Source organism: Globicephala melas, chromosome 8, assembly GCF_963455315.2.
Source record: "Globicephala melas chromosome 8, mGloMel1.2, whole genome shotgun sequence".
Lineage (NCBI taxonomy): Eukaryota > Metazoa > Chordata > Mammalia > Artiodactyla > Delphinidae > Globicephala > Globicephala melas.
Window position 1 is genome coordinate 25747647 of NC_083321.1, and position 26156 is coordinate 25773802.

At 44.5% G+C, this 26156-nt stretch overlaps 1 protein-coding gene across 1 annotated transcript in view; it reads left to right on the forward strand.

Annotated features, from left to right (window-relative positions):
* Positions 1 to 202: 202 nt before the first annotated feature.
* The window catches only part of LOC115857589 (uncharacterized), a 247141-nt gene continuing 221187 nt past the window's right edge, over positions 203 to 26156 (forward strand). The window contains exons 1-4 of the mRNA XM_060304334.1: positions 203 to 218; positions 668 to 729; positions 817 to 990; positions 19615 to 19760. Of these exons, the coding sequence (XP_060160317.1) occupies positions 203 to 218; positions 668 to 729; positions 817 to 990; positions 19615 to 19760 (398 nt within the window). The remainder of the gene's footprint in view (positions 219 to 667; positions 730 to 816; positions 991 to 19614; positions 19761 to 26156) is intronic.

Sequence of the window (26156 nt, forward strand, 5' to 3'; positions counted from 1 at the left end):
CTCTAACTCAGTAACTTGCTCAGTAGACCACATTGTACCTCTCTTTGCTCTGTAAATTTTGCAGCCGCCTTGGGCCAAAAGCAATAAAATCTGACCTGGACAAATCTGTGTAGTAACAACTGTGCTATTAATGGGGTCTCTGTGCTGGGAGGCTGCGTGATGTTCCATCCAAACAAAATGGAAAGTGAAAGGCGAGTGAAAGATGGTCCTTAAGTCAGGTAACCATTTCAGAAAAGAAATGGTGAAAGAACTTGAAGTCTAGGTTGCAAATCACTTTCTTATTCTTTGTTTTCTCCAAAGGTAGCACAGGTTAATGCTTGTTAAAAATTCTCCTAGCAACTCTCCAACCCTGCTTCATCACAGCTGGAAATTATCTCGTTAATTTATGCTTCCTTGTGTATTATTTGTCTCCACCGGCACCTCCCCAGAATGTGATCTGTCTTGGTAGTTTCTGTTTCCTCAGTTGCCTAGGAAAGTGCCTGGCAAACAGAACTTCATCAAAGTCAGTTGAATGAATGAATAAATCAGTGAATGAATGCTGCCCTGCTACAATCAGTGAGAACTGAACGCCTGGAAAGCGAGGTTGGAGTCGTTCACCCTTCCTAATTGTTAAGACACAGGCCCACGTTCCCAAAGGAATAATGAAGAGAAAGATGTCCATTTGCAGGTCACGACTCAGGCCTGCAGCAGCTCAGCCCTCAGCAAGCCATCAACTCCAGCTTTGAGGGGGTATGAAGGACAAACGCCTTTTCCATTCCCTGGCTCTGGAATGGGAGAATGTTGCTTTTTAATTTGTAACCTCGTCTTCTTTCTAAGATGACACAATGCACCAGCGTGTACCATGCAATGATTTCTCCCTCCGACACAAGCAGAAGGGGCCGAGTGGAGATGCGAAGCAGCTGCTTTGCTTTTCACCGGCACCCTGACCCTGTTCAGACCCAAAACAGTCAGCAGCCTGTCCTCTGGGCCTGCCGGGCAGCCCAAAGCCAGGTAAGGAGCCAAGACTCCCGGGGGAGAAGTGGCTGCCGCCCGCCCTCCACCACCCCCTCACTAGCACAGCCATGTCGTTTCTTGGACTCATAAATCCCAAGCCAGTATTTGATCCCACAAGGCAAGATTGCAGTTATCTGGGTGGATGGGCCTGTCATGGGGCCTGCAGACAAACCACAGCCAGGCTGGGCCGCGCTGGAGCATTAGTCACCAGGACAGAAGTTCTGCACCGGGTCAACCCCAGGGCCAGTCCAGCTCTGGCCTCGGACGGGGCCCCCAGAGGACAGCTCATTATTGTTCTCAGGAACTCAAAGTCAAGCCTTCCTGTTCTTTGGGAGGTGAGGGGGGAGGCAGGTGAGTAAATAAATCTCTCACATCTGTCGGCAGTGCTTTTCAAACGCTAGTGTGTATAGGAATTACACCAGAGAGTGTGTTATAAATGTAGTTAGCTGACTCCATCTCCAGAGATTCTGATTCAGTGGGTCTTCTTCTAAGATGACCCTTAAAATCTGCCATCACCACCTCAAGGCTGTCTGTGCTGCATCCAAACACTGGTTTCATGTTGTCTAGGCATTGCTCCCCTCCCTCCACCCACAACCCCCAGCCCTGTGTGGGAGGCTGCAGAACAGTGAGAAGGGAGGGCTCTCTGGATTTCTGGCCCAGTGCAGTCCACGCCTCCTGCGTTAGCTCACCTGCGCTGTGTGGGACTGGGACCAAGGAGCAAAGAGGGCCAAGCCCGGAGCCGCCTGGGCCTGACACTGGGAAGCAGGTCAGCTTCTCAAACCATAACATTATGGACAATAATAACATTGATTACCATTAACCGAGCACTTCTACATGCCAGGTACTGTGCCGAGCAGTTTCTGTGCGTTATCTCATAAGGCAACAACCCTACGTGAGAGGTGCCACGGTTCTGCCCATTTATCAGATGAGGTACTTTCCAACCTCAGCTCTATGACTATGGAGGCTGTTCTAAACCCTGTCTCTCCAGGTATGGGCCAAGGACCAGCAGCAATGGTATTTGCGATGGCTTTTAAAATATGTCCACAGAGTCTTGAGTCTCTGCCTGACAAGGGGTGGAGCTTAATTTCTCTCACCTTCAGTGTGGGCTGGAGTTAATGACTCACTTCTGATGAATAGAATACACAGGAGTGATGGTTTGTCACTTCTGGGATTATGTGTAAGGAGACTGTGGCTTCCGTCTTCAGGGAAGCCATGCCACGAACTGCCCTGTGGAGAGGCCATGTGGTGAGGATCTGAAGGCTCCTGCCATCAGGGACTGACGTGCCTGAGCCTGGAAGCGGAGGATCCAGTCCGTTCGGAGACTGCAGCCTGCCGCCATTTCACAAGCTGGCTCTTCACTTCATGAGAAAGCCCAAGCCACAGTCATCCAGCTAAGCTGCTCCCAGATTCCTGACCCTCAGAAACTGTGTGGGATAACAAGTACTTGTTGTTTCATACTGCTCAGTTTCGGGGTCATTTGTTATGCAGCCATCGGTAACTAACATAGTATTGTCTGGGAGGCTTTGAGAAGTGCAGACCTCAAGCCTCACCCCAGAGGTGCTGCATCAGAAGCTGCAGTTTAGTGAGACCCCACCCCAGATGATTCCCACGCACCTTAAGTTTGAGAAGCACTGTTTTAAGCCACTCCATTCACAGTCAAGAATAGAGGGATGAATACATATCTATCTCCCAAGGAAAGTCTTTTAATCTAGCTCATCTTGTGTCTTTCCTCTTTTGCCCTTTTTCACTCCAGTAAGGAAAGCCAGCATCCTCTGCCCATCGCCCCACCCAGACAGCCAAGTCCCTTGCTCTGCTGAGCATCCTTTCCCTCTGCCCCAGACCTGGCATGTGACAAGTGCCTCCTTGCACAAAAATCTCAGTAAGGGTTGATGGGAAACCGCTCAAGGGAGTACTTTAGATGGGAACCCCGGGAGAATCATGGAGGCCAGATAACACACGAATTGGGAAAAGTACCCGAGGGATGTGATGCCATAACATAAAAGTGTGAGTTTGATTCATTTCCTTGACACGGGGCCAGCTCGCCTCTAGGGGTCTCCTCCCTTTGGGGAGTTTTTAGTGACTTCAGAGGCCAAGTCAACATATTGGAGAGGGAGTAGGAAGGGGGTGGAAGGGGGTGTTTTGATTTCAAGTTATGAACAGAGGGTCACTGAGAGAACCCGTATTTGGGTGGTTGTTTCTTTCTTGTGTCTGTTGACAATGTGTGCCTGCTCTGGCCGTTGGGCACAGAGACTTCCTGGGGGCCTGAAGGCTAACTCAGGCCTTCAGACTGGGGAGGCAGCCTCCAAACTGGGTTGGGTGTCCCTCCCCTGTGCTTTGATAGCACCCTGGGCTGTCCTCCCTTATGCTGTTTATCCTCTGTAATTGCTGACTTACTTCTCTTCCCTCCCACACTGGAAGCTCTGGGAGGGGCCGTGTCTCAGCCATTGTTCCATTTATCAGAGTGTCTGGCACACAGCAAGTGCTCAATATTTATTTGTTGAACAAATACATGAATGAAGATTCCCTGTGCCTAGAACAGTGCCTGGCCCTTGCTGCGCGTTCAGTAAAGGGTTATGGAATGAAGGAGGGTGTGCTGATCAGTGTCTGGAGAGGTGAGAAAGTGGTGGAGCTCTTGAAGGAAGACCCCGGATATCCTGGGAAGCCCCTGGAAAGCTGCAGCTGCTCTGCCTGGGTCCGTCCCTCTCACACTGGAGCCGACTGTAGGCTTAGCTAGAGCCCGGCTTTCATCATGCTTGTTGCTCCTCTCACTTCTCTTGACTTGATAAATAGAATTGAACTTTCTGGTCTGAAAGGTGCTGCCTTATTGATTCAAAAGCTGGCAACAGTGACCCCAGCACAGAAACATTTCCTGGGGATCAAATAACCGGCTCCTCTCAGCACTCATCAATCTGCAGCCCGGCTACACGTCCACTTACTCTAGGACTTACTACCTGAACCCTAACCCTAAGTCCCCCAGGCCAGGAGATGGCCTGAATAATTTACTATCGTCTTGATTTCCCAGGGTTGTAATTTAGAAGGGCTTGCTGTCTGAGGCAAAACAAAGCAATACCTTGGTTCACTCAAGGTTCTGAGTGGTGCTACTTTCATGGAATGAAAATAACAATCCCATATCAAAAATGCTTTTTACACAGGGAACTCTGCTCAATATTATGCAACAACCTAAATGGGAAAATGTATAACTGAATCATTTTTCTGTACACCTGAAACTATCACAACATTGTCAACCAACTATACTCCAATATAAAATAAAAAGTTTAAAAAAATGCTTTTTACACAGATTTTCTTATCTGGCTTGCATAAAAAGCTAGAGATAACCATTAATACCTCCAGTTCATAAATAAATAAATACGCTGACGGAAGTTGAACAGGTTGTCCTCTAGTACAGATACAATGCTACTGCAGATGATAATAATAAAATAGTAATGACGGTTATTTCTTTAGTGTTTATCGTGTGTCAGGCCCTGTATTTAGTACTTTTTATAGATAATCTGATTAAATGGTCACACCAGTCTTATAGATGATGCATGACTATTACTCTCATCTGACACTTAGCAGTTACTGAACCTTAGAAAAGTTAAATAACTTGCCCAGGATTGTGAAGCAAGTCTGGTTCTCCTAGTTGCTGCTCTGTAAACTCCATTAGGACAGGGACCACATCTACCTAACCCTCTACTGAGCCCTCATGGCCAGCACAGAGCTAGCAGGCAGTAGGGAGTAAGTGCCTAGTTCTTCTGTTTCCAAATCTGACGTTCTTTCTGATTTTCTGTTCCGTCTCAACCATGAAGAAGGCAGGTCAGTGCCATGTGTCAGGAGGCCAGTCAGGCCCATTTCGTATCCATTGCCAAGGCTTTTTATACTCTGAGCCTCAGCTAGCTCACCGTCAGAACGGTCCTTGTTACGGCCGCCATGTATCGAGCAGACTGCACGTGCAGCACTGTTTCAGGCACTCTGTGGGCCTTGCCTGGGTTCCCCACACCACCCTGCAAGGGAGGCATTACTACTTCTGAGGGAGAGGTCAGCTGGATTCAGAAAGTTGAAATAAGTGGCTAAGGTCACGTAGGACCTAAGTGGCAAACCTGAGATGGAAGCCACATGAATGTCAAAAGCGGACTCCACAGTGTCATCTCTCTCTCTCTCTAAAACAGCTCTATTGTGATACAAGAAACCACGTAATTTGCCTATTTGACCTTTAAAATCCACTGGCTTTTAGTATAGTCACAGAGTTGTGCAACGGTCATCACAATCAATTTTAGAACATTTTCACTACCCCCCAAAAGAAACCCCTTACCCATTGGCTACTTCCTACGCCAATCCCTAAGGCTCTCTCAGCCTTAGGCAATCACCAATCTACTTTCTGTCTCTATAGATTTGCCTATTCTGGACATTTTGTATGAATGGAATCATATAATATATGGTCCATTGTGACTGACTTCTTTCAGTTAGTCTAACGTTGTCAAGGTTCATCTAGGGTGTAGCAATATCAGTACTTCATTCCTTCTTATTGTCCCATAATATTCCATTGTATGGATAGACCACATTTTACTTATCCATTCGTCAGTTGGTGGACATGTGGATTGTTTCTGATGTTACGTCTCTTACACACCCTATTTGCCTCCCAGGGATGTTCTGAAGACCAAATAAAAATTAGGAAAGCATTTTCTATTCTAAAGTGCTGTACACGTAGGAGACACCAGTTCTTATTGAGCTGATGGAAACAAATGAGGGCAAGTTGGTTTATGTTTATTTGTTTCCAACGAAGCACAGCATATCCTGCAGCAGTAGTTGGAAATTTAGTGGAGGACTGAGAACTGTTTGTGTTCTTATCACTGCTAGTGCCTCTTCAGCATGCCATGCTGTGATAATAGTTTCTATCTTGACTTTTATTTTTTGCTATAAAACAAATGATAGCAAGTGACTCTTTAAGGGAATGTTTTTTATTTGGAGTGATTCAAAAGTCTGGCATTTCACTTTTTATGGAAAACAGATCTATCTTCTGTCACTAAACCAGGGAACTGTTGACTGGAAATAATCTTACTAAACCAATTAAAAAAACTATTCGTGGATCTTTCTCATCAGCAGCTCAGCAATTCATATATCTTTCAGATATCAGAAGGGGCTAATCATGTGTGTGTTACTAAGGAATCCGCTGTGTATATTTTGTAAACACACTTAGATGAGCCCAAGAAGAAAACCAGGACAGTTAGGAAACTTGCATCCTCTTTTCTTCCTTATCCTGGGGTGAAATGAAACAGAAGTGGGAGATTACGTTCTTTTCCTCATCTTAATTGAGCAAACAAGGAATTGTTTCAACTAAGTCCTATAAAGATGGCATATGCCCACAAATATCCCTCGTATATAACACACTTTCGGCTTCGGTTTTTCTGCAGCCAGTCTGAAGGCAGTGTAAAAATGTCCCCGTAAAATCCTTCCTGTGTTCAGCTAGAGGCTGCTTCCACTATTTTCAAAGGGGCCTCTACACAATTCAACAGATTTATTGAGTGCTGACTGTGTCTGGCAAAGGACGTGGAGACAGACATATAGAGAGGTACCAGCCGGAGCATGAGAAAGGTGATCACCAAGACAGGAAGGAAGGACTAGAGTGGGGTGGAGGGGGGGGGTGCAGAGAGAGAGAGTGGGAGAGAGGCTGTATTGGGATAGCAAGTAGAAGGGCCGAGATGAGATAGGCACGATATACTAACAGCTACTATTTTTGCTTATACGTGTACTGTTTGCTGGACACTATGCCAAACACTTTACACGTATTTCTTCATCCAACCAGCACAACTGAATAATGGTAACCACCACCACAAGTGGAACCACAAGTAGGTATCATTATTAACCCCCCTTTTAAGATGGAGACTTACTTGTCCAAGTCATACCCTTAGTGAGTGATGGAATTCAGGCCAAGTTCCTAACCACTGCTCGAAATCACCTCTCAGTCAAACAGAAACCAGCCTACTCAGGATGCTCCATTTAAGAGAATACTTTTTTTTTTTTTTTAAAGGAAAATGAAGTGTAATTTTCTCACTGCAAATTAGGCAATTTAGCTCTGAAATCCAAGTGCTGAATATGAAAAGATCAGAGTTTAACACTTTCACCATTTGAGCATTCTTGGGATGCATATGTTATTTTGGTGGCCCTGGGTAAGGCTGGGAAGAGGGTGACTTTTATCTGTGGTACTTCTAAACACCTTCCTTTCTCCAGTGTTCAGGGCTGCTAGCCTGTTCTCTACCACCTTTCAAATGACCTTGTGGTTGCCCATTACACCCAAGCTGTCCTGTGTCCCAGATCCGATATTTGTTTCCTGAGGTTATAGAGGCAGTAGGATCTAGAGCTGGAAAAGACTGAAAGACATTATCTGCTTTAACCCTCCCATTTTGCAGATGAGGAAAACTGAGGCCCAGAGAAGTGAATCACCCCAACTCACAGCTGGATAATAGGTCTTTGATGAATTGTTCCTCCTTATGTATAACTGTTGCTGCTTTTTGGAGAAACATGAAAGGAGCCCACAGAATTCCCTAATGTCTGAGATCAAGACCACTGGCGGTTCTCAAGGTGATTTAGGTGATGTTCAACAGCATTTCACTTCCTGTCAATCCTTCTGGTTCAGGTCAAGGAGATAATTTCCATTTGGCCCTGTGTTTAACACCTAACACTTGGTAACCTCTAAAACAAAGAAAGAACAAAGCTCAGGCTCAGAGTCTCTGACAGGCAACTAGCCAGCAAGAGTCTAATAACCTTGTTTTGTTTTCATTGTACTTATTACTATGCCACTATTTATGGCAAATGATACTGACTTTCTCCTTACAGTACTGATACAACATTTCTCCTAAAATGTATCTATTTATGTTTTTAAAAATTGCTAAACTCTTTTAAAAAAAGATTTATTTCTTATTTATTAATAATAAATTTACTATTAATAAATTAAAATTATTTATTTTTATTATTTATTTTTGGCTGCTTTGGGTCTTAGTTGCTGGCACGGGGGATCTTTGTTGAGGCATGAGGGATCTTTTACTGCAGTGTGAGGGCTTCTCTCTAGTTGTGGCACACAGGCTCCGGGGCACGTGGGCTCTGTAGTTTGTGGCACGCAGGCTCTCTAGTTGAGGCACGTGAGCTCAGTAGTTGTGGCGTGCGGGCTTAGTTGCCCCGTGGCATGTGGGATCTTAGTTCCCTGACCAGGGATTGAACCTGCGTCCCCTGCATTGTTAAGGCGGATTCTTTACCACTGGACCACCAGGGAAGTCCCGAAAATTGCTAAACTCTTAAGCAAATAATATTTCAGATGGTTCACAAATACGATAAAAATCTTCATAATGGTAAGCAAATGACTTAAAAGCAGGAGACATTGCTGTAAACCATTTGAGTGGCAAAGAGTCATGATTTGGGCCCCTATACAGGCCCCTGAGGCAGGCATATCTCAGATCACACTGCCTAGCTCCTTGCCTATTACGAGAAGGGTCATCTTTGTGTGAGGATTAGGGATAAATTCATGTTGACAAATCACTTAGCCTCATCCATTGCCCGCCCCAGGATCCTAACATTCCCATGGTCTGGCTTCTCCCTGGTGTGCCCATTTGTTCCTCTTCCCCCTCGCTACCCACTTTTCCCTCTAATCCTGCAATGACCTTAAAGTTCCCCTCTCTTCTCACTCTAGACTCAGACACTAAAGATGCCAGATACCGCAAAGGAATTACTTCACACGGAAGAATGGTGAGTCACCGTGGCCTCCCGGACCAGACTTCAGTGAATGAAAGAATGCTGTGTGGGGCAGTGAACGATGCTGGTCTGGGGGCTCCTCACCCTGCCTCTCGGGAACTTGGTGGGCCTCCATCTCTAGGCCTCAGTTTCCTCAGCTCTACAACAACTGCCCCGCTAACCCGGAGGACTCTGGGAGTTCAAATGGTTCTGTCCTTCATTGATCTCACCTCTTGGCTCACAGGCAAGGTGGGATAAAGAAAGGAGGAGAGAGGAAACGGTGACGGAACAGGGGTTTTCCTGATCTGTGAAATGGGAGAGAGGCGTGTAGCCAGTTAGAGGCCCAAACTCATAGGGTTGTTGTGAGGATTAATTAATTAAGACAATGTCGGACTTTCCTGTGGGTCCAGTGGTTAAGACTCTGAGCTTCCAATGCAGGGGATGCGAGTTCTATCCCTGGTTGGGGAACTAAGATCCCACAAGCTGCGTGGCATGGCCAAAGAGAAAAGTAAATAAATAAACAGATTGTCTTAAAAAGAATAAAAGCTCAAATTAAAAAAAAAAAAAGACAATGTCTAAAAATGTCATACCACAACGCCTAGCACACAGTAGGTGCTCGAACATGATGGCTAGTCTCATTGTCGTGGGACTGCTGAAGAGGTGAGCCACCTTCTAGACACAGTGGAGGATGCTGAGACGTAGCAGGCTTCACCCAGGGTCCTTGAGTGGTGGAGTCATCCCTCAACCTGGACCGGCCTCTGTCGAGTCTAGATGGAGAATGGGCCCATCCCCTTCCCCTGGCTCTGACCAGGGACAGAGGGCACAGTCAGAAAATTAACACCAGGAAGAGAGTTAGGGGATTGGAGGCCCCTGTTTAGAGAAAAAAAAAAAAGACAAGGAACTAGGCAAAGGTCAGGAAATCAATTTTTCTTTTCTCCTTACAGATCTATAAGTTTAGAGGTTTGTAAAGGTCAGTGTTGTTTTTTTAAAGTACCTCCAGGATTTACATCCTGAGTAACACTTGGTTTCCTCCATGGTAAACATGAAGATCCAATTAGTTTTCCCTATAATTCAAAGAGATCCGAGAAACAGGGACCTTTCCGGTTGGAGTCAGTTTGGCTATAAAGTTTCTTGCTACGTTATTCTGAGGATGAACTTTAATCCATATCTTATCTCCTGTTTGAAAATGAACATCCCTTTTCTTCTTATCATAATGTTTCTGCTTTCTTTTTCACTTTTTCCCCCCTTTCCTTAGGAGCCTTGGCCATATTCCTTTTTGGCAATTAGAGTGGATTCTTCATACTTAGTTATGTGCTGCACTCAGTTACCTTAAGAATTTTTCTCCCTGACTTGACTCCAGAAGGCATTTTAAGGTCCTGTCAAAGCAGAATGTTGCTGGAACCTGAGCTTTCTGGGCCCTGATTCTAAGTCTTTTACAGTGACCTGAAATGATGATCACTGAATATTTCTCTTTTTTATGGCATCCTTGGTCAGGGATGAAATCACCGATGCAGCCGTTCCATGAACCCTGTTTACAAAGGCTGCTTCTCAGTCTCTGGGTTTCTCCTTTTCCCTCTGGGTTTACTAATCCATCCTGGTCTGTCCCAGGGGACTGCAGGGTGAGGTGGGCAATTGCCAAGTACAAACACTGCCCCCCTCCCCAGGGTGGGCTTTCTCCTCATGCTATGCTGGTGTGCTGCCATGAACAGGGCTAGTTCTGGATTCCTGGGGTAAGAGGATGGGTGTGTTCTTCACCTCCTTTCGTGGAGGGTGAGAATCAGTGCTCCAGGCCCTTCTGAAAGGCAGGACCGAGCTTTGAGTAAGAGAGTCTGTGCATGAGCTAAGAAGTTGTGCAGTTGGAAATCTGCAGGAATATTATTTTGTTCTCTTTTGACCAAAAGAAGAGGTGTGAGCTCTTCAGCGACAAGAGAATGTCTTGTACAGAGATCATTTGGAAGATTTGGCAGGAGACACTGGTCCTCTCTAGCACAATCCCCAGTTGACTGAGGATCCTGATAATCATAATAATTAGCATCTACTGAGTGTTTACTATGAACAGGCCCCATTAGAGGCACGTTACATGTATTATCTCATTTAATCTCAGAGCCTCCCTACAAGGCAGATACTATCATGGTCTCCGTTTTACATACACAGAAACCAAGGCACAAGCAGTTTAAGTAACTTGTTCAAAGCCCAATAGAGTTAAGTGGCAGAGCACATTACATGTGGCAGTTCAATACATCGTTTTTTCTCTATCTTTGATGAGAGAAGAAAAGGATGATGGATGACCACGCACCTACCCATATGGTTCATTTATGGAGAGGTGTTTTCGCTTTTGCCTCTTAAAAGATTGCCATTTGGTTTTCCTCTTTGCCTGTCGCCTAACAGTCTAGATAGGAAGTATATCAAATCAGAATGCATTCTGAAGTTGCAAAGAACAGAGAATCCAACTCAAACTGACTTTAATAAAGGAGATTTTTGCCCTCACGTAATGGCAAGTCCAAAACTACAGTGATCCAACACCTCGGTAACGTTATCATAGGCTTAGTTTCTTTCTGTCTTTCTGTTCTGCCTTCTGAGGCATGTACTTCTTCCAAAGGCTAATTTACTTCATGGTGGCAAAATAGCATTCTTGGCTTCATATGTGAGTAGCTGAGAAGGTAAGAGAGCACTTCTTTTCCGGCATTCCAAGCAAGAATCCAAAGATTCACTCTGGTTGGACAACTTAAGTTGTAGCTAACCCTTGAGTGGAATCCTCCATTCAGTTCCAGGGGAGTGGAATTTATTGACTGACTTAAGCCAACCAAGGATCACCCCTATAAACAAGGGAAGAATCTGCTTCCACTGGCTACATGGGATATAGAGAGAGGTTGGATACCCAGATAAAATCTGGGTACAGTCAAGAAGGGGAGAGCATATCAACAGAATGAGCACTGGGTAAATAATTCGTATCTTTGAATCATTTAAAGATAAAGCATGCTTGTGGCTGAAAGTGATAGAATGCCCAATGGCTGAAACGTAGGAGATGATTAATCTCACTTTGCATGAAATGTGGAAGCAGGCCATTCCAGTGGGTGTAGTGGCTCAGTGATATTCCCAGGGACTTGGGCTTTTTCTCAGTTTCATGCTCAGTGTTTCAGCAATGGTCACAAATGGCTGCTAGAGCTCCTGGCATTACCTTCTCAAATGTGGCCCAAACAGGAAGAAGCAGGAAGAATGCAAATAAAAAGGCTCTCTGCCCATGCACCTTGTCTTTCACTGAGGTAAGAAAAATCTCTCCCTCAAATATCCCAGCCATCTCTCTCTTCATTCCAACTGGCCTGACCTGGATCATAGGGCCATCGCTAGCTGCACAGGAGGCTGGGAAAGTGAATACCTGCCATATTCAGTCTCTGTCATGGGAAGAGACTGGCAAGGAAAAAATGGATGGAGAATGGCCTTGGGTAATCATCTAGTAATGTCTTGTTTTGGTAATTTTGTGCAAATGAAGTGAAGGACTGCCCTAAGATTTTACTAGTATCCATTACAGAGAATCGGTAAAGTCTGGCTTAAGGTCTTTTCAGCAAAACTCAGACTCACAAGTCGTTAGCATTCATCCATACTATCTTCGAATACAAAGTTCAGTGTAGCATTAGGTATTCAAGTGTTGACATCAATGAGAGGTTTATCGGAAACACATTTAGGCATCAGCCTACTTTACATTGTCAGCAGTCAAGGAACACCTCACTCCTAGTTAAAAATCAGACATCGAAAGTAGGCCTATAAAAATTGGAAATTCCAGTATAGACTGTTAATTAATCTGAAGTTTGCTTTTCCGAGATGGTGAAAACATTTCTCTACTAATTAACTGCCTAATCTTCAGGGCTATAAGCTCAGTCTCAAAGTACATTACAAATATCCTATCACTCAGTAAATTGCAGCTCGTATCAGCAAAATATTTTTGGCTTATTTGAGGACTGGCTCAACGAGGCCAAGAAAGTGACTCAACAGATTAGAGAAACGGTAGAGTGAAAGATGCTGAGAGCAATCTGATTACACGCATATCCATCCATTATGTTTTCAGTTTCGAACTATTCCAACTGTGGAGATTTTTTTTCCTCCTAACTTCCTTTGAAAAATGACATGAACAAATTTTTCACTGCAGTTGGAAGCAGATTCTGTTAGAAGAAAGAGGCCAGTACCCGGGGAAACTGTGACAAATGAATCTGCTAGGAGGAAAGAAAAACTTAAAACATTCAGAGAGCTGAGGATCCAGGAGTAATTGCAGTTTGGCTGGGTAGGGCCAATGTAGACTTACATTTAGTACTGACTCACAACCAACATGTCATGGTGCTTTAGCATTTATGAGGCATTTTTACTTACGCTGCCAGTTGGCCCAGGCTCTAATATAGCTCCAACAGAGCCTATTTGGTATGTACAATTATACTGGGATGTAATAGGTATTATTTTTGGCAGCCCAGCAGGTTATTCCTCATCTTCCCTTTCTGGCAGCTGATTCAGGCCTGGCCAGTCATTGTATCCATTCACCTGAACCCATGGAGGACCAATCAGGGTCTTCCCCTGGGATTTTGACATACAGCCAATAGAGTTACCCATCCACCTCATCAGCACCCCATGCTGCAAAGCTGGAAAGTAAGACTGGAGCTGTAGAGGAGAATAATGGAGATGAAGAGAGCTTAGCAACTCTTTTGGACCCAGGATCAATCTTTGCCAGATGCCAGACCCCTTGGGATGTCCTAGTTAGGTGAGCCAAAAAATTCCATTTCTGGCTTATCTAGTTTGGGTTGAGTGTCTGTCACTTTCATAGAAAGTCCTGATTGATGCCACCATTTAAAAAATCTACAATCCATCTTTGCACGTTCAGCTTGAACTGAGGCTCTTTGACACAGTCTCCCCTGATGACTCTCCTCCTACCCTTCTTCTTTCCAGTAGCCACATCACTCACTGATTGTACCAGCTGGCACAGTGTCAAATGCAATCGTAATATTCTGTGATTTTTCAAATGTCTTTTTAGCTGTATTGTATGTAAAGTCTTATGGGAATGGATAATACAGTCCCCAGTTAATAAACAGGAGAAGTTCTGAAAGGATTTTTGGAAGTTGTTTGGTTAGAACTCGAAATACATGTCTCCAGAGAAGTAATATAAGCAATGGTTAAATTCCCAGGCTAGCTCACAAAAGCCTATTTTATGAAAACGTGTGTACAATGGCAGAAAATCACAGAAGAAGTATGCAGAAAACTACTGCTTGGAAAAAAGTAAGTTTGATTTGAGGAAACCAGGAGGTAGAAACAGGCTTTTCTGGACTTTCTGGAGAAGCTTTAGAGTTGTGTTGTTCTTCTTTTTTGAAAATCAGTTTCGATTTTTACCAAACTTATATATTCACATGGTTTAAACAGTCAAACAGTTCTCCAAGATATACCACAAAAAAACAGCAGTTTCCAAACCACTCCATCTCCTCAATTTTCTGTTTTATTTTGCAGGCAACTACTTTTAAATCTTATAGTTGTTTATTTTGGTATTTAACACATATATCTAAGTCACTTCTTGAGTTTTCTTTTTCAGGCATTATCTGTTGATTTCCATTAAGGCATATAAGAATTCAGTTTCCATCCTCACCTGCCCACCCTGGTACGCAACACTCACACCCTCATCTTCTTGATGCAGATCTAGCATAAACCTTTGGTTAGATCGATATTTAGTGTTCACATTATCACGACTAGATAACATGCAATTCACTACTGAGTCACGTAGTACAAAAAAGTATGAAGATTACTTTCCCTTTGTATCACAACACTAAGTTTTCCTGGGATTAATAATTATCTTATTTTTTGTTTGTTTGCTTAAGTCGTTTTAAAATTTAAAAAAACTTTAATTAAAAAATTTTTAATTGAAGATTTAAAATTTTTAAAAATTAAACATTTTTTAACATTTTTAATAAAAAAGTTTAAAATTAAAAAAAATTTTTAATTAAAATTTTTTTTTTTTGGCTGCGTTGGGTCTTTGTTGCTGTGTGCGAGCTTCCTCTCGTTGTGGCAAGGGGGGCTACTCCTCGTTGCGGTGAGCGGGCTTCTCATTTCAGTGGCTTCTTTTGTTGTGGAGCACAGGCTCTAGGCACACGGGCTTCAGTAGTTGTGGTGCACTGGCTCAGCAGTTGTGGTGCACGGGCTTAGTTGCTCTGCAGCATGTGGGATCTTCCCAGACCAGGGCTCAAACCCGTGTCCCCTGCATTGGCAGGTGGATTCTTAACCACTGCGCCTCCAGGGAAGTCCCTGCTTAAGTTTTTATGTAATTATTAATTTAGCTTCAAATTCTCTCCCTGTTAGCTGTATATCTTCTCAGTAAGTTCAGAAAAATATCATGTCTTCTATCAATTTCATCTTTTTGGAAACTTCACTCCCTGCACCTTCTGAAATGGTTGTTTCCTGAGCCTGATGCACAGCCGCTATCCCAGGATCTCCCTTCTTCGTTACCCGGGGGATTCCTTTGCCTTACTCTTGAGTCGGATCTCTTGCTTCCTGAATCCTAACTTTCCTCTGTCTTGCTTCACTCCCTCATTTGGGCGGCGTACTTTTTCCTATAGGAGCTTTTTCTTCCTTTTGGTAAACTTAACATAAAATTTACCATTTCAACCATTTTTAAGTGGCATTAACTATACTTACATTATTGTGCAATCATACCACTATCCATCTCCACTTCATCATCCCAGATGGAAACTCTGTACACATCAGACAACAACTCCTCATTCCTACCTCCCCACAGCCCCTGGTAACCAATGTTCTACTTTCTGTTTCTATGTATTAGACTATTCTAGGCACCTTATATAAGTGAAATTGTACAATAATTGTCCTTGAGAGTTATGAGAAGTATAATTTTTGAGAATATGTGTATCCAAAAATTATCTACTTTATCACTTAATAATAACTTGGCCAGGTATATAATTCTGAGTTGCATGAACTTTTCCCTTTTAATTTTGAAGGCGCTGCTTCAGTATATGATATACCCATTAGGATCATGGGCTCTGGAGCCAGTCTGCCTGTTTCAAATCCTAGCCTTTATTACCTCTGTCATTTGGGCAAGTTTGTCAGCTCCTTTGTACCTCAGATTTCTCACCTGTAAAATGAAGGTGATAATAGCACCTATTTCATAGGGCTGTTGTGAGGATGAATTGTAAAGCACTGAATACAGTACCATATAGTTAGAGTCTACCTGAACTATTAGCTACTATTGCCTTGCAACTTCTGCTGCTGCTGAGAAGTCTGAAGCTGTTTTGGTTCTTGATGCTTTCTAGGTCACTCAGTTCTTTATCTTAAAAGTGGCTAAAATCTATTTGTACGAATATTCTGAAATTTTATAAGGATGTTCCCTCATGTAGGTTTATTTTCTGGGCACTCAAGAGGTCCTTTCAATCAGGAGACTCATGTCCTTCAATTTGGGGAAATCCTATTGATTAATTAACTTATTTATTTAATGACAGCCTCCCCTCTATCTTTTTCTGTCCTCTCTTTCTGGAACTCCTATCATTTAGTTGATCTGGCCTGTCCTTTATTTTCACCTATATCGTTTATCCCTAGTCATTGTTTTTCGTATAGTTAATGTCCAAGAGCTCTGCCTTGTTCTCATTTCCCTTTTTTTTTTTTTTTAACAGCTTGTTCTTGTTTCATGGGTGCATATACTCTTTTATCTTTCTGAGAATTTTCATGAAAAAGAAACAAACGGGTTTTCTTTTCCATTAATAGCCTTTGTTTTTGCTGTCTGCTCTACCATCCCTTTAACATTAGAATCTTTCTTCTTACAAGAAGTAATTCTTGGTATCTGCCAAGTGGGGCAAAAAAAAAAAAAAGCTAATTGGAAGTTGTGCGTGTGTGGATGGGGTTTGTCAGCTATGGGCTTGGATCTGATCAGGAGCCTGTCATGTCAGTATCTTTTCTCTTTTCTCTTTGGCGGGCCAAATTCACCAGAGAAGAATTCTGCAATCTCCTCTCTGGAAGACGTATGTCAGGCTTCCAGCCTGCTGGAGAGGGCTTGGGCAGTATTTAAATTTTCATTTAATCCTCTTGTTTTTAATGCACGTAGCCTCTCCGGGAAATAAGCCTCCAGTGTTTTGCTGGGGTGGAGGACGGTCACCCAGCTGTAATGACTTGGAGAGGACATTGAATTGCTTCTTCAGTAGCCTTCCCACTACAGCTCTGTGTTCTGTGGTTTTCCAGTTCTGCAGTGCAAATTAGGATTCTTTTCAAGTGTTCATTATCATCAGCTTAGGAGTCTGCTTTCTTGGGTCTTCTGTCAGTTACCACTAGACTTTTTTTTTTTTTTAAACAAGAAGAGAGCAATTGTTCATGTTGCACTTTTCACTTTACTCATCAAGAACATCTCTCCAAGTCAATAAATATTCTTGAAACTATGTTAATAGTTGCCTTGTATTCCTTCATATAAATGTACCATCATTTATTTAACCCACTTTCTACTGCTGGATAAATTTGGGTTCTTTCCAAATTCTTTCTATTATAAGCAACTGTGTGTTGACCATTTTTGTTGCAAATGTTCTGTTTATGCCTTTAATTATTTCCTCAAATTCAATTCAGTGCTACTTCTGTCAGCACCGTCAATACTTTTGACCGCTCATTAGTCCCATGAGATGCTTTGTGAAATAGGTTCTGCAAACAAATACGTTTGGGACTGCTGAGATTCTGTGTGGGTCTCGGTAGTTTAAAAAGCTCCATAGGTGCCTTTGTTGTGCAGTTCAGTTTGGAAACCATCTTGATCACAGACTCTGCTTCTGTTTCACCCAAGAAAAGCTGTGCTGTTTGAGGCCTGAGTGAAGCAGTATTAGAAAAATTGGCAGGTGTCCTAGTCCCTTTGGGCTGCTATAATAGAACTCCATAGACTGGGTGGCTTACAAACAACAGAAATTTATCTCTCACAGTTCTGGGGACTGGGAGTCCAAGATTAAGGCACAGGCAGATTTGGTGTCTTGCGAGAACCCACTTCCTGGCTCATAGGCACCATCTACTAGCTGCGTCCTCACATAGAGGGACGGGGGCAGAAGCTTTCTGGAGCCTCTTTTACAAAGACACCAATCCCGCTGGCCTCTGTTTTCATGACCTATCATCTCCCAGAGGTCCTACCTCCAAATACCACCACACTGGGGATTAGGTCTCAACAAATGAATCTGGCAGGCAGTGCAGGGGGAGCGGGTAGGGGACATAAAACATTCAGCCTCCTGTAGCATGGCAGGAATATGTGTGGCTCAGAATGACAAACAGGGGCTTCCCTGGTGGCGCAGTGGTTAAGAATCTGCCTGCCAATGCACGGCACATGGGTTCAAGCCCTGGTCCAGGAAGATCCCACATGCCGTGGAGCAACTAAGCCTGTGCGCCACAACTACTGAGCCTGTGCTCTAGAGCCTAGGAGCCACAACTACTGAGCCCGAGTGCCACAACTACTGAGCCCATGCACCACAACTACTGAAGCCTGCGTGCCTAGAGCCTGTGCTCCACAACAAGAGAAGCCACCGCAATGAGAAGCCCGCGCACCACAACGATGAGTAGCCCCCACTCGCCGCAACTAAAAGAAAGACGGTGTGCAACGACGAGGACCCAACGCAGCTAAAAATAAATTAAAAAAAAAAGACAAACAGCCCAAACAGCCCTTTGTGCCTTAGCACAAGGCACAAAGTATAGCCCACCTACCTACCCTCAGGATGTGCTCAGAGCTCTATACAGCGGGAAGTAATGCTTTTGGCATAATTTCGTTTAAAAAAGTTCATGAAATAAGGCACAGTTTGTTTGGAAGTCAAACTTTATAGTCTACATTTGGAAAAAAAAAAAAACAGAAAAAAAGAATGTTTAATACCGTTGAGAATTTTGAGAGAGGGCTCCAGATAGAAAAACAAGCACCATTTCAGCAATGTCAAACAAAGGGCCAAGTCTAGTAATTCTCAAATTATAGTGAGCAGACACTTCACAAGGCAAGCTTGTTAAAAATGCAGATTTCTGGGCTCATCGCTCGTAATCTAACTCGTCATCTATAGTGTAGGCCCTAAATCCGGAACCTACAACAAGGATTCCCCCAGAAATCTGCTGTAGGTGGTTCGTGGACCAAAATTTGAGAAACTGGCATCGGCAGTATTTTGCCAGAAATCACTAGGGTTGCTTGAATCTGGAAACTTCTCTGGAGTTTCCTTGTTAGTTATCACAGGATCTTGGGGTTAAGGCTGAGAACACTTTTTCCCATCAAACAGGGCACCAAGCCCAGAAGATGTGCTGGAGTGGTTTTTACGGAGCCCAGTGTGTCAGGCAAACGTTTGCAATGGAAGGGCTTTCTAACCTTGTCTGGCTGGCTGTCTATTTCCTGGGCTCACCTAAAATTCATGCAACCCCCTCAGAAAACAAGGCTGTCAGGCTGAAAGGCTATACAGACCCTGGCAAATGACTTCAAAATTTTAAACAGCAATTAGAGAAAATGAGAAAACTGGTCGGCTTGATGTTTGGTCCAAGGAATAGGAAATGGCTACTCAAAATTCGGAAGCACATTTTTGGGGTCTTTTTGTTCCTCTCTGCACCTTAACTTTTTGTGCCCTAACATGCTCCTCTTTCATCTGAGGCCTGTCTCCTACTCTAGAGTGTGATCAAAGCGCCAGCACTCCAATTTTTGACCCTAATAAGTAGCCAACGCCCTCACAAACGCTGGGCCGGATTTGGCGTTCGGGCTGCGGCGTGAGGCTTTCAAGCGCTCGCACGAATTTTACTGCGAGCTCGAAAAGGGGGCGCCGCCTTCGCGGCCCAACTGTCCTCCCCATCCCCAACTGTTGCCCCTTCCGGCCACCGGCTGCAGCCTTGCTCGGCTCCTAGGCTCTCGGGTCAACGGTCGCGGGCAGAGAAGCCCACGGAGACCTCGCGTAGAGCAGCCCCGCGTCCCCGGAAGCTCAGGCTCTCGGGCGCCGGGCTGCGGCGTTCTGGGAGGTCGCTCTGAGCGCTCCGCGGCCCGGCCCACCGCATCACTCACGACCGGTCCCCACCGGGCCGCCCCGGTCCCTGGAAGACAGAGGGTAAGCACTGCGCATCCCGTGAACGTTCTGGAAGCCGGCGCGGGGCCGCGGGCGAGCCCCGGGAGGGAGTCGGGGTCTCCGGCGGCTCCTCCGCGCGCCCCGGGCGCAGGCCACTGTCTGGCCCGAGCCCGCCCGCGTATCAAATTCAGATACGCGGCGGCTGTACGGCTTCCCTCCGCTCCTCCCCGCCCTACAGAGCGCGGTGGACCTGGGGGCCTTTCATTGCGCGCGGAAAACGCTCCTGCATGGCACTGGGCGGAAAAGCCCCTGGGCGCTGGCTGTGTACCCCCAGCCCAACCTCACTTTCTGCCCTTGTACACATTGCCCTTGCCCAGCCAGGCCGCGTGCCCGTCTCGACAAGTTCACCCCCGCTCGCCAGCCAGAACCAGCTGCTTGCTTTCTCTTTGCTCAGCTCATGAATCCCCTCTAGAAAACAGACCGGAAGGGGGAGCTTTGGGCCTAGAGAAGGCTTCTCTGTCCCAAAAGCCCCGCCTCCCGCGCACCTGGTTTTAATAAGAGCCTAGGGAGAAATACGGCCAGGGACCTGAAGAATCCCCAAGAAATTCTGTCTAGAGAGAGAAAGAAGGGCGCACACGGATTGTACTTGAGCAGGCGCAGTCACTGTACAAGGTTGTAAAGACCTCGTGCACTTTTCAACTTTCTTTGGCTTGGAGAGGATGTAGATGGTAGTGATGTTAGAAATGGGATATAAACAGCAGTTAAAAACACATCTATTAACATCAGAGGACAAGGAGATTGCACAGTTGTGCACGTGTATTCTTTTCTACCCAGTTTTAGTAACAGAAAAGGAATATTGAAGACAACCTTGCCCCTGTCCCATATTCCCCACCGCCTAGTCCATGTGCACACAGATGTTTACATAGTTGCATTTTCAGAGGTACACGGCATTCTTATTTCAAATTCTGGAACAAGGGAGGTGAATTACCTCCTAACAGAAGGGAAGTCTTCTTTAGTTCTGAGCAAAAGATCTCTCAGTAGTGAGCTGGAAGTTACAGATTGTATCATGCTTTCAACCTATGTTATAAAAGTTTAAAGGATAAAGGACATGAAAGGCTTTTTTAAAAGACCCTAGTGAGACATATATATTCACACACATTTTCTTTGCTCTTCAGTTAAAGCCAAGAACAAATTTTCCAATATAGCACTTTGATCTTTGCACCCTTAAGAACTCAACTCTACCTTGTACTAGAATTTTGAGAACATTAATTTTTCAGCAAACATTTCTTAAACCCCTAATCAGCGTTAAACCAGAGAACTCATGGTTGTACTGATGTCCCCTCTGCTTGGAATGATTATCTCTTGCCTTTGCTTCCCTTGCTCGGCCTAACTCAGATCTCTGCTCCAATATCCGTTTCCCTGCCCACCGTCATGCACCAAAGATACTTTATTTCTTCAAGGCACTTACCACGATCTGAAATTATTAATTTGATTATTGCCTAGCTCCACCGCAGTCATTTGGGGACCTGGCTGTTTTATTTGCTGTTAATGTCCTAGAACCATACACTGGCCAGCTCCCGGGGTCTACCAGGACTCGTATTTAGTAAATACTAAAAACAGAAAACAAAAAAAACCTTTGCAGTTTAGAGTGTAGCCTTGGGAGCATTTGCTAAGTGATTGTGACCCTCAAGGAAACGTCTCCTGCCCCCCCCACCCCCCCTTTTTCCCTGGGTAGCTTGGGTGCAGCTGCTGTGTGACCCACTGGCCCTTCTAAGGACCCACGCATGGTGACCCACCAGCCCCAGGAAGTAGGCCCTGGAGGCAGCTCAGGCAGTTTTTCTGGGTCCAGATCTTGGACCAGAGAGCGAGTGGGATTCTCCCCCAGAGGGCTGGGACTGCTGGCCACACAAACCCCCTGACCCTTTAGCACTTCCTAGTGCTTGGCTGCATGCATAAGGTTCCAAAGTTCATGGTGGGAGCTGCTTATGAAAGATGCGCTGTTATTGTTGGACTCCCAGCACAGGGAATAATTAGGGGAGTGACATGCGCTAAAGTCGAGGTCTTTCCTTGTGGGCTGGGTCATTCACGAAGCCACGACTGGCCTGTTGCTGGCAAAGGCTCTGGATTCCTACGTGGTTCACTTCTTGGAGGAAGCCTCGGTGAGGAAGACGCTGGGAGTGGGGGCAGAAAAGTTTGGAATCTTCCGTGGTTCCTCGGGGATTGATTGTGGTTGAGAACCACCTTGGGCAACACCGAGGTAGAGCGTCTGGGTCCGCTTGCCTTTCCTCAAGGCCACTCTGGGCTCCCGGGGCCTTACAGGCTGCCCTGCACGTCCTGGGGGCTGAGTTAGCGACCGCAGCAGGGGGAGGAACCCCGAGGTTCTGGAAAATGCCAGTTGCCAGCAAGGAAGAAGCTTTTCCTTAAGCTCTGCAGTGCCCAGCATGGTGTTTGGCACATGGTGTGTGTTTAATAAATGTTCATTCAAGTATGAAGCGTGAGAGTGCGCTTCGAACTGTGTTTCAAGCCTGGCTGTGTCGGTGGACAGGGACTCTCGAGGCATCCCCATGGCCCACACTCCTCACTGTAAGATGCGAAGAATGTTATCCACTTCATGGGGTGCTTTTGAGGGTTAGATGGAGTAAATACTAGAAAGTAGTATACTCAGAGCTTGGCACGTACTAATAGAGTAGGTGCTAGCACATTTTTTAAAAATGCAATATGGGAAAGGTAGCAGTTACCTCGCGGGGGAGAAACGGGAATGGAGTCAGGAAGGGGCACACTGGGGACTTCAAAAGTAACCATCGTTCTTTCTTTCTTAAACTGGGTGGGTTTTGTGATATTGCTATTCTTTATACTTTATGTCTTATAAATGTTTTAGTAACTGCTCCATAGATGATAAAACATTAAGACTGCACACTCTGATGTCTCCTATTTATGTGGCCTGTCTTCTTCTTGCACAAGCTTATGAGAGAGGAATTATTATTATTTCCAGTTTACAGATGTGGGAACTTAGGCTAAATAACTTGCTTAAGTTATACACAGGTAAATAAGAGATCCCGGATTTAAATCAGTCTGTGTTCTTGACCGCTCTGTATGGCTTTCTTATGTGTTGCTGATATAGCAGGTTGTATCTACGCTTTAGAAATAAGGAAATTCATTACCCTACCAATGGTCCACTGACATAGAATTGCACATTATGACTTATCTGTGTGAATCAGTATATTCTCAACTGTGTGAAACCAAGACAAAATATAGAAATAAGCTTGATCCAGAAATGGCTGATTGCAAATTGCCACTTCTCACCCTCTACTTGAAATTTTATATTCATCAAAACTGCCTACTGTTCTCAGTAGTTCACTTAATAATGAGAAAGGCTAAAATGCTACATATTTTAATTTAAAATAAATGCATATAAAATGGGATGCCACTTATATGTGTTTTATTTACTTTTTATCTAAAACACATATGAAATCTCTCTATAAAATATGTATTGGGATTCCATCTAAGATTTCAACAGAAGAAAGGTCTAGGATGCAAGAAAAAGAAAATTGACTATTGCTGGTTTAAGAATATAATTGAGGGGACTTCCCTGGTGGCCCAGTGGCCTTCCAATGCAAGGGGGTGTGGGTTCGATCCCTGGTCATGGAGCTAAGATCCCCCATGCCTCGCAGCCAAAAAACCAAAACATAAAACAGAAGCAATATTGTGACAAATTCAATAAAGACTTTAAAAATGGTCCACATCAAAAAAATCTTAAAAAAAAGAATATAATTGAGGTTTAAAAATTTGATAGTATGAAACAGCTAAATGTCATTCAACAGACATTTGTTAAATGTTTTTTTTTTGTATAAAGCATCGTGTTAGGCACTTAGGGCGAATACAGAGATGAATAGGATAGTTTGATATTCAAAGTTGTTTGTAGTCCTTCAATGTGTAACATGTTAATATACTATTGATTGTTTTGAGACGTGATGCTAATCAAAACTGATTGTATTATGAATTATGAGATTCCAACAATTGAAGTGTTTGGGAGAATGCAAAGCAAAGATCAATGATTTCACAGCAATTCCAGTATTTGAGCTGGACTTCGAAGTTGGATAAAGACAAGGGGAAAATGAGAAGGTTCATTGAGGAGAGCAAATGCGGGGGGGGCGGTTGTTAGGAAATCTTGAGGCCTGCAAGTAGTTCAGTTGACTAGAACGTTAGGTGGGAGATGAGGCCAGGAGGGCAGGTTGGAGTGAGAACCACGAAGACCCTCACTTGCCAGACTGAGGGGTCTGGCTTTCCTGATCCAGTGGGCAGTGCGGAGCCACTGAAGATTCCTAAGCGTAGTTGTGACATGCTCAGCGCTTCAGCCTAGAAGCATTCTTCTGATGGTGGTTGTTAAGAGGGAAGAAAACAAGATGTGGAGACCAGTGAGGAGGTTTGGGGGATAGTCAAGAGGGACAATCGTAAGGACTTCAACTAGCATGATGGCAGGGGGACATAGAAAAAAAAAGTTTTGACGGAAGAGGTGTGGCTGGAGCTGAATTTATAGTTTGATGACTGATGGAATGTGTTGACAAAAGGAGAAATTAAAAAAGACTCTAGGGCTTCTCTGGTGGCGCAGTGGTTGAGAGTCCGCCTGCCGATGCAGGGGACAGGGGTTCGTGCCCCGGTCCGTGAAGATCCCACGTGCCACGGAGCGGCTGGGCCCGTGAGCCATGGCCGCTGAGCCTGTGCGTCCGGAGCCTGTGCTCCGCAATGGGAGAGGCCACAGCAGTGAGAGGCCCACGTACCGCAGAAAAGACTCTAAAGATTTCAGATTGGATGCCATTGACAAAACAGAGAAGTCAAGAGGAGGAGCTAGGGATATTTTTAAATAATTAGTGCATGAGGATGTGAGAAAGCTGGAGTTGAAATTTCTATCCTGCAGGACTTCTCTGAGCCTTTAGAGAAAGCATCATACACCATTTCCCCAGCTGACCACAGAAAGCCCCTTTCCTCCTCCCCAAACATTTTTCAGAGCGCTGTTTGGAAATGTATCAGCAGACCAGGCCTGCAAGGAAAGAGCAAGCCGAGTACTTTGGACCTTTAACAACATCAGTACCACAGTACAGCCAGGACACACCTCATAGGACATCTCACACCCAGGACGCTGGGTTCTGGGACCCAGGTCAGTTAGTATTTGCCCCTCTCTTCAGGCTGCTGTTCTAGGTACCACTTCATCATGTCTTGGGTTTATAGCAAAGGGAAAGTGCAGTATCAACTTTGAATGGAAGATGAGTGAGAATTTCACACTCTTTCCTGAAGGGTTGGGAAATTTGGGGGAGATTTTGAATTTTCTTAGGAATCCTTTCTCTTCCTCCTGAAGGGCTAGAAGACATGGAAGCCCTGTTTCTATTATTGGTGTGCTGCTACTGTTCTTGTTTAGACATCATTTCCTTTAGAACAGGGTCCTTGGGTTTTGAAACCTCATGTATGTATTTAAAATCATCCAAATGGACTCATCTCTAGGTTTGCTGCAAGCTCTCCAAGTGACATTTAGGGACATGATTCCAGTTAAATCAAAGGCTCCCCTTACCACAAAGTCATCTCCATGATTTTTAAAAAACTATTTTAAACACGAATTTATTTTAACTATTTTAAAATGTATAATTCAGTGGCATTAAGTACATTCACACTGTTGTACAAACCATCACCATTATACATCTCCAGAACGTTTTCATCTTCCCAAAGTGAAACTCCATACCCACTCATTTCCCATTCCCAACCCCCAGCCCCTGGCAACCACCATCCTATTTTCTATGAATTTGATCTCAAGGGACATCATATAAGTGGAATCATACAGTATTTGTCCTTTTGTGTTTAGCTTATTTCACTTAGCAATCCATGTTGTAGCATGGGTCAGAATTTCCTTCCTTTTTAAATGGAATAGTACTCCATCGTATGTATATGCCACATTTGTTGATATCTGTAGACATTTGGGTTGCTTCCACCTACATGTGATCTTGATTAAGTTTTTTAAGTGGTCCCTGCACGGAGCTTCCTTCCGCACAAGTTGGTGATGACTTTTGGGTTTGTTTTAATTATATTTGAGTTGATAATAGAAAATCACAAATCATCTCATTAAATCGAGATGTGAAATTGGATTCATTAAACTTTAGAGAAAAAAATGCTTCTTAATCCCTATTTCAAGTGGATTTGGTTAGCAGTTCTGGACTTGATTGGAGGGCTTGGTCCCAGGAGCTAACTGGTGACTCCTGGCAGGAGAAAATCCCTCTTGATTTGGGAAGGGACCAGGGCTAGCTCACTGATAGCAGTTCAGTGTTAGGGCCTGCTGTGCTTTCCTGCCTCTTGGCGTGGCCTCAAAACAGTTGGGTAGAAAGGTGGAAAAGTCAGTAGGATGTTTGGAGATCCAGGCTCAGACACCATGGAGAAGAATTTGGGAGTTTCCCG